This window comes from Haliotis cracherodii, unplaced genomic scaffold, assembly GCF_022045235.1.
Source record: "Haliotis cracherodii isolate W230 unplaced genomic scaffold, xgHalCrac1.p SCAF_7, whole genome shotgun sequence".
Classification (NCBI taxonomy): Eukaryota; Metazoa; Mollusca; class Gastropoda; order Lepetellida; family Haliotidae; genus Haliotis; species Haliotis cracherodii.
The window spans coordinates 5,809,810-5,818,713 of NW_027266330.1; the positions used below are offsets into that span (position 1 = coordinate 5,809,810).

Genomic DNA, 8,904 nt, shown 5'->3' on the forward strand with positions numbered 1-8,904 from the left:
AAGTCTCTGATAGTGAAGTCGGGTTACAGTAAAAGTCTGAGATAGTGAAGTCGGGTAACAGTATAAGTCTGAGATAGTGAGGTCGGGTAAAGGTAAAAGTCTGAGATGGTGAAGTCGGGTAATAGTAAAAGTCTGAGATAGTGAAGTTGGGTAATGGTAAAAGTCTGAGATAGTGAAGTCGGGTAATCGTAAAAGTCTGAGATGGTGAAGTCGGGTAATCGTAAAAGTCTGAGATGGTGAAGTTGGGTAATCGTAAAAGTCTGAGATATTGAAGTCGGGTAATAGTAAAAGTTTTAGAGAGTGAAGTCGGGTATTGGTATAAGGATTTGACAGAGTGAAGACGGGAAGTGATTAAAGGTTTGAGATAATAAAGACGTGTGATGGGGAAGTAGAAGATAGCAATGCCCGTTAATGGTACGATTTGGAGGTAATAAGGTCTGGTAATGCTTTATTGTGGAAATAACGTTTAAGTGGAGATTCGGCGAGCAGTAGTCAAGAATGCTACTATGTGAATGGCAGATTCTGAATGTAGATTGGTATTTAGATCATATGTTTGGAATATTCAGGGCCAACTACAACAACAACAACTACCATAAGAACTACGCCAACTACAACGACGACCACTACAACTACGCCAACTACAACCACCACCACCACTACAACGACCACTACCACGCCAACTACAACGACTACAACCACTACTACTACTACCCCAACTACAACGACCACTACCACAACTACGCCAACTACAACTACTACTACTACGCCAACTACAACTACAACGACCACTACCACTACTACGCCAACTACAACGACCACTACCACTACTACGCCTACTACAACAACTACGACCACTACTACTACTACGCCAACAACAACGACCACTACCACTACTACGCCTACTACAACCACTACGACCACTACGACTACTACCACACCTACCACAACAACTACTACCACAACAACCACTACGCCGACGACTACAACGGCAATGTCAACAGAAGGTGGTAAGTACTGTGTTTCATTTTATAATCATTGCATGTGTAAAGTTTTTCGCAAGATCCACCATTATTAAGCATCCCTAATTGCAGGTTGGGGTGGGGTTTTATCTCGTTGAAGATTATAGCATTTATACAACGAAGTGCATCTGTGTAATCAAATCCGAGTATACCTGAGATACCATGCCACAGTATAACAAGAATACCCAACTCAGACACTAAGACACTCCGAGTGTTCTCAGGTCTGTTTAATGAATGATGAATATTGAATAAGTTATTGGCTGCAAAGGGCAGACAGTGGAGCATGGAAGTACATATGAGTAGTAGTAGCAGTAGTCGTAGTAGTAGTCGCAGAAGTAGTAGTAGTAGTAGTAGTAGAAGCAGTAATAATAGTAGTAGTAGTAATAGTAGTAGTAGCAGTAATAATAGTAGTAGTAGTGGCAGTAGTAGTAGTAGTAGTAGTAGTAGTAGTAGTAGAAGTAGTAATAGTAGAAGAAGTAGTAGTAGTAGCAGTAGTAGTAGTAGTAGTAGTAGTAGTAGTAGTAGTAGTAGTAGTAGTAGTAGTTATAACAAACATATATATATATATATATATATATATAAATAATAATAATAATAATAATAAAGCTGCCGTTCGTCTTGCGTATTTTGTTCCTCTGTGACGTCGGGGCGGTCGGGTAGCCCAGTGGTTAAGGTTCGTCACACCGAAGACCCGGGTTCGATTCCCGACAGGGGTACAGTGTGTGAAGCCCATTTCTGATGACCCCGTCGTGACATTGCTGGAATATTGCTAAACGCGGCGTAAAATCAAACTCACTCACTCACTCACTCCTCTGTGACATCATCAGTGTTTGCCTATGTTGGTCACCTATGAGCTGGATTTTCGCGTCAAATTATCTGTCAGAAATGACATGTAACGAGTTTTTCCTTTTCCTTCTTATCAACCCACAGCGTGTGAGGGGGCTGCCTTTACCTGTTTATTCCACAACCAGGCGGATTGTGAAGCAGAGTCGGGATGGGTGGATCATTCTATGAAGTGTGAATACCCGGATGAAGTGTGTTGCCACTTTTCGTAACAGCCATGGAGGTCCGTCAGCATGTGCCCGTCACGCAGGTACGGTTGTTTGTTTTGTTTGTTTGTTGTTTAACGCCGGACATAGCAATATTCCAGCTATATGACGGCGTTCTGTACATAATGAGTCTGGACCAGACAACCCAGCGATTGGCATTATAAACGTAATTGGGATACGATGACATGTATTTACCAAGTCAGCGAGCCTGACCACCCGATCCCGTTAGTCGCCTTTTACGGTAAGCATGGGCTGCTGAAGACCTACTCTAACCCGGATCTACACGGGTCATGTATGTGTGTGTAGGGGTAGGGGTGGTGGTAGTTTTCGGGATCAAAGCCTTTGTTTCTTTTCTGTATAATAAATATTTTTCCCAAGTATTGTTACTGGACATTCAACATGACAAGTGAACAATATATATTCGGGAGTTAAACATAGACCTACGGTATCTCTCTCTTTAACTCTCCCCCCCTCTCCCTCTCTCTCTCTCTCCCCCTCTCTTTCTCTCTCCCCCTCTCTCACCCCTCTCTCTCTCCCTCTTTCTCTCCCTCTCTCACCCCTCTCTATCTCACCCCTCTCTCTTTCCCTCACCTCTCTCTCTCATCCCTCTCTCTCTCACCCCCTCTCTCTCTCTCTCTCTCTCTCTCTCACCCCTCTCTCTCTCCCTCACCCCTCTCTCTCTCTCCCTCTTTCTCTCCCTCTCTCACCCCTCTCTATCTCACCCCTCTCTCTCTCACCCCTCTCTCTTTCCCTCACCTCTCTCTCTCATCCCTCTCTCTCTCACCCTCTCTCTCTCTCTCTCTCACCCCTCTCTCTCTCCCTCACCCCTCTCTCTCTCTGTCCCTCTTTCTCTCCCTCTCTCTCACCCCTCTCCCTCTCTATCACCCCTCTCTCTCTCTCTCATACACACACATGATTGTATATAAGCTAATTGTCCAATGCATGATGAGTCATTAATGATACATTCCTTCTGTGTTTCAGATGCTGTGAATCCCCAAACCAACACCTTAATACCAGGGGTATCTATGTCTCCCTTACCACTACTTTACTGGTGCTTTCTTCATACAATAAAACAATTACATAACACGACTTTGATACCGAAAGTCAAACGTACGTGTGAACATGGTTGTTTACTTTAAACCGCTTTTTTATATCACGGGTGTCAGCTTGTGGCAGGAAAGCTAAAAAGATGCAGGTCTCAGGTGTTTACCACGGCATTGTGTGTCAAAGAATGGTAACCATCACGACCTCAGGAGAATAATTCAGCACAGCGTATCGTGGTGCCTTAGACGACTCGGCCTTGAGGGTGAGTGAGTTGGGTTTAACGCCGCTTTTAACAGTATTCCAGTTATATCACGGTGTGTCAGCTTGACGTGGGAGGAAAGCCCAAAGTGATGCAGGTCTTAGACGTTTATCACTTTGGTGAAACCCACGAGCACGGGTATGGTGCTGACAAACCTAGAAACATAATCGGGGCGAACCGGAATTCGCGACCCCCAATCATAGGTTTCTGGCGAACCCAAGGTACTCAACTCTGCACAGCGAATTGCAGCGCCTTAGAGGACCGGGCCACCCGTGCCCTCTCCCCTCTTCTAATAAGATAGTAGGCATTATGGTAATGATTATTATTAATGTATAGTTATCAACAAATGTATGTGGATTTAGTTATATATATCTATAGTTACTTTTGCTTTTGAGTATATGCTGGTATACGTAAACGAAAGCTGTCATACATATTGTAAGTTGTCGGCCGATCTCGAGGGGTATATAGTGTGATGTACCCCAAGCCGTCAGTGGCTCACACACAGGGTATATCACACCATATACCACCAGGGATCGGTTGACAACGAATTTATCGCACCGTCATTCATTTACACAGACCCGAAATATATGGCCCAAGGTTCGCGGAGTAAAACGCTTTCATTCAGCCATTTTGACCGCTTGCAGACAAGGCAAACAAACCGAGTTACTTCCCTTTCCCACATGCTTTCGGATAAACATCGAGACTAATGCGAGACAAGCAAGTTACCTCAGGTGTGTTCCGATTGCTTCCTCAGCGCTGTACACGAGCATGGTACGTGAGCGGTCGACATTGAAAATTATTACCCGCTCCTTATCCAATCAGAAACTAGTATGTTCAAGTAAGGTGGGATTCATATATATATATATACTCAGACTGCTCTGATGTTTCTGATGAACAAGATACTAGGACCTGTGCAAAATGTGGATCTGATACTATTCATAGCGCTCTTTCAGACAGTGGACTAATTATTGAAGACAGACCTGTTGTCTTTTACATTGATGGGAGTGCCTGGCTATTGTGTTTTGGCTGCAGAAAGCAATTTCATTATGCATGTATAAACAACATATTTTCTGACAGTGTTGATGTTATGATTGATCTGGAATTTGATCATTACAATTGTGAGTTTTGTAACTATATTATAGAGATCTAAAATGGCATTTTAAGCAGCTTTGGGCTTATTTATTTCAACGTCTATACAAAGCGTCTGAACATGAGTAATTTAGTAGACCCACTTTTGTATGCCATTACTGCAGTAACAGGCTTATGAACCATGAGTACCAAAGTCCTAACAAGTAACACAACACAGTACATGTATTTTCACATTTCATCTCAAAAGGGACGAAAAGTGTGTTATTTTATGCTACAGAGCAGTAACAAAATATATGAGTTACAACTCCTTTACAACAAACTCAACTCTGTTACGTCAGGATCTTTTTAATAGATGACTTCTTATGACAACTGACGAAAAACTTTGTTGTTTTTATTAGTTTTAACTTTAGAGTAGGATTAATGATAATATATGTTGTGACAAAAGATGAAAAATACTATATTTTGGATACTATCTTTCATGTAAATGACTTTGTTGTCCAGGCAAACTTATGAAATATGGAGCGAGCCCTTACAAATGTCCAATCATACATTTTATTTAGCCGGTTTCCATTTGTATTAACACTGAATTGTATTCACACTTAAAGTTAATTGCTGAATATGATTTCATAATTTAAAGCAACCTAGCGCTATTAAAATTACTTTCCATTTTGTGATCCGTAACGCAGTTGAATGTCCTAGCGGATTAGGCTAATTCATTAATTATTTTCTAATTAATTAAACACATCAATGCACTGCATTGAACTAGAAAGTATTTCTCAAGTATCATATTCTCTAATATCAAGAGAAAATTTATATTAGGGACACTTTTATTTTTGCAAGTTGATAATCAGAAAATTTGTCGGTTTTGAGATTTTTACCCTTTTACGTCTTCAGTATAGGGTGGTACAGTTAACATGAATGTCTTTGTCGAACACTCTGATTTCCCTCTTCCAAAATCTTACGGACAGGATATAAATTCACCTGATAGATCGAGAAAACCGAATCACTTTGATTGCTCAGCCAGGACCAAGCCAGTGCCAGCGACCGGCCGTTGGTTCGATATTCAAAGCGCGGCGCTAATGTGACTTTTAGAATTGTCTTATAGGTGTCATTCATACTAACAACAATGCGCTTGAATTACCATAAGTTGAAGAAATTCTTCTAAAATAATATTGGGTGTCGGTGCTGTTATGTTTGCAAACACAACAGCAGGCGCATGTTGTTAATGCATATGCATAGAAATGTCAACAATGCCCATATTTGGGCATGTATTAATATTCACGCACAACCAGATTTTGCATCCGGTTTCAGTTTGGTCTTTCACTTAAATATATATTTAAAGTGGGTAATAAATAAAATACCACACTCATTCTCGTTGGATACCATTTGTACGAAACCCGTGAACTTTACATACATACATACATACATACATACATACATACATACATACATACATATTCACCCCACACAAACACAAACACAAAGATACGTTTCCTCACACACATAACACACATACTCACTCGCCGAGACCAAACCACATGCGAGCGTATCCCCTTCCGTCAGCTGATCAAATGAAAGTACAGGGAAGGATGTACAGTACTATGTGCCTCTATGTTCTTCATGTCGTCCACACAGAAGGGATAAAGATGTCAACCAGAATACATGTCTGTTTTAATAAATAAATAAATAAATAAATAGATAAATAGATAAATTAATTAATAAATAAATAAATAAATAAATAATAATAATAATAATAATAATAATAATAATAATAATAATAATAATAATAATAATAATAAATACAAATCCAATGGAATCATTTATTTTATTGAATTTTCTGTCCCTTTTTGACACCAACGTGATTGACAAGATTCAAGAAAAGCATGGCAAATATAAGGACCTCGCTTTCGAAAAGTCACGCTTGCGCCCCAAGTACCAAGTTGTCCGACTCCCCAGTGTTGACGGTGCCTTTGGTTTGGTAACTCCCAATCTGTTGACTGACATTGGGAGAGTACCCGGGTTTGCTGACGGGAATACAGCCAATATCAATTGTCAGCCTGAACGAGTGAGTGACTGAGTATGGTTTTACGCCGCTTTTAGCAATATTTCAACAATATCACGGCAAGACGAGATTTTACCCACGTTCAGTAGATAGTGGTCCCACTATTCAATTCATTTCAATGGTTTAAATATACATTGAATAGTGTAGTATACGGGGTATAAAAGCATGATGAAAATATAAATATACTTGCAGTTGTTTGACAGCGGACATACAGCTAATAGTAGAAAACATGAACCTGACCAGGCTCGTAAACATTCCGTTCTTATAGTGTTGTACACAGGGTATAGGAGAACAAAATGAAATACGTCTTCAACAGCAAGGCTAAAGATAGAGCAAATTCTTAGGGACTTCCATATTTTAATACTTTCTTTTATTCAATTTTACGTCTAAGGGTATTTCAGAGGTGTTTGAATCTTTAATTTGATAGATACGACTCAGGTTCAAGGAGGGACTTAATATTGCTATGTGTTGTAGTTTGAACTTTTTTAAAGTGTGGAATGCCAATACTTTCGGAATCTAGCTAAGTTGTTGTAAAAACATATGAATGTCACCAATAGATTGCAAGTTCTATTTTAACCCAAAGCCATGATTTTAAAGAGTTAAGCGTACACGGGACGCACACATGTTCTTCCCAATAGTATCACGATCTGCAAGCATATCATAGGCTTCCTTTTGCAGACGATGTTCAGGCATACATAATAACTTCAGCCATTAGAGTGGCATCGAGTATAAGTTGCTGTATGTAGTGGGAACCTCCCACATTCACCATAACTATATTACAGAGAGTTTACATACGCACATCAAGAAATCTTTTACAGGCGAACAGGTGAACCTTTTCGATAGAATAAAACTTTCTACAGACCCATATGTCTGCGCCATACAATAAGATCTACTGTATTTGACAATCAAACAGTTTAAAGAAAAGGTGAGGTATAACAACGCCAAGTTTAAACAAAACAGACTGCAATTGAAAGAGAGCTTTTCTTTGCACAGTTTGATATAATTAACACTGATTTACTTAGGTTTCGTGTAATTGTGAATAATATTCCAAGGTATGTATATTCCTCGACAGTATTAATTTGTTTCACATTCACATGTCAACTTTTCTTAAACGACTGGGCCATCGACATGCGCACAGCTGGAGGAAAACACGTCCGAATCTCTTGACCATGTTATAGTGGGATGATCGTTCTCCTAAAAGAACTTCGCATATTATTGACACCTACATACATGTCATTATTATGAATGAATGAATGAATGAATGAATGAATGAATGAATATCTTTATTTCCTCCAGAGTTGAATCCGAAGATTTTACATGGGCAAATACATTATTTACAATACATCAATGAAATTACTTGACTATATACAATGAAATCATGTTATAAACTGCTATGAATAAATAATTTACAATGTACATTTTGAGAGCAGTAAGGTATCTAGTAGATATACATAAGGTGTTTCTTTAAATTCCATATGAAGTGGCAGAAAGACATTATGATGTTTTGCCAAGTATCGTAATCAAGTTCGTTAGTCAAGTCATGGACATCTGCACCGAGAAAGAACGAAAGCATATCATCATCGGCAAGCATATCTATGTTCACATATACATCTACATTAAGTTTATCAATCAGGCATGAGAAGAAATTATTTCTGTCAGGCATAAACTTTTCACAGTGCAAAATAATATGGCAATCATAGTCATAGCAATGTCTATTACAATGGTTACATTCTTTCGACACTTTTGCTCTTGATCCGATTTTAATACAAAGTGTTCTAGGTAGGGGGCACGGGTGGCCCAGTCGTCTATGGCGCCGCAATTCGCTGTGCAGAGTTGCGTCCCTTGGGCATGCCAGAAACCTATGCTTGTGGGTTCGAAATCCGGATTACCCTGATTATTTTACCAGGTTTGTCAGCACCATTCCCGTGCTCGTGACGTTATCATTTAACATAGACATTACCTCGGCTCTACAGACCTCGTGTGTGTCACAACCTTCTTCTGTCACGTTGTACAGGATGATGCTTTCATTTAACAGAGATATTTACCTCGGCTTCACAGACCTCGTGTGTGTCATGACCTTCTTCTGTCACGTTGTACAGGATGACGTTATCACGTCTACTAAATGCTTCAAGCCTGTCTATCTCGCTGTCAAAATCATTCCAATTTCCCCTCTACTTTCTCCATCTACGTAGTTAACAATCCAGCATCTGAAAGACTTAAATATGACGAGCAGATTCCATATCACTCTGGAGAGTTTCGAATTTATTTTCGAGGAGATTGAATTTTTCCCTTAAGCTGCGAACGCGACCACGAAGAGCGTTTATCTGGACGCTGTGGTCAGTTTTAACACAACGTAATTCCTTCAGGTAGTTGTTTTTATGA

At 39.8% G+C, this 8,904-nt stretch overlaps 1 protein-coding gene across 1 annotated transcript; it reads left to right on the top strand.

Moving 5' to 3' along the window:
- Window positions 1-498: 498 nt before the first annotated feature.
- LOC139448006 (probable serine/threonine-protein kinase fhkB) lies at window positions 499-1,011 on the top strand. Its single transcript, XM_071229507.1, has one exon. It carries the CDS (start codon window positions 499-501, stop codon window positions 1,009-1,011), a length of 513 nt encoding a protein of 170 aa, XP_071085608.1.
- Window positions 1,012-8,904: the final 7,893 nt, after the last annotated feature.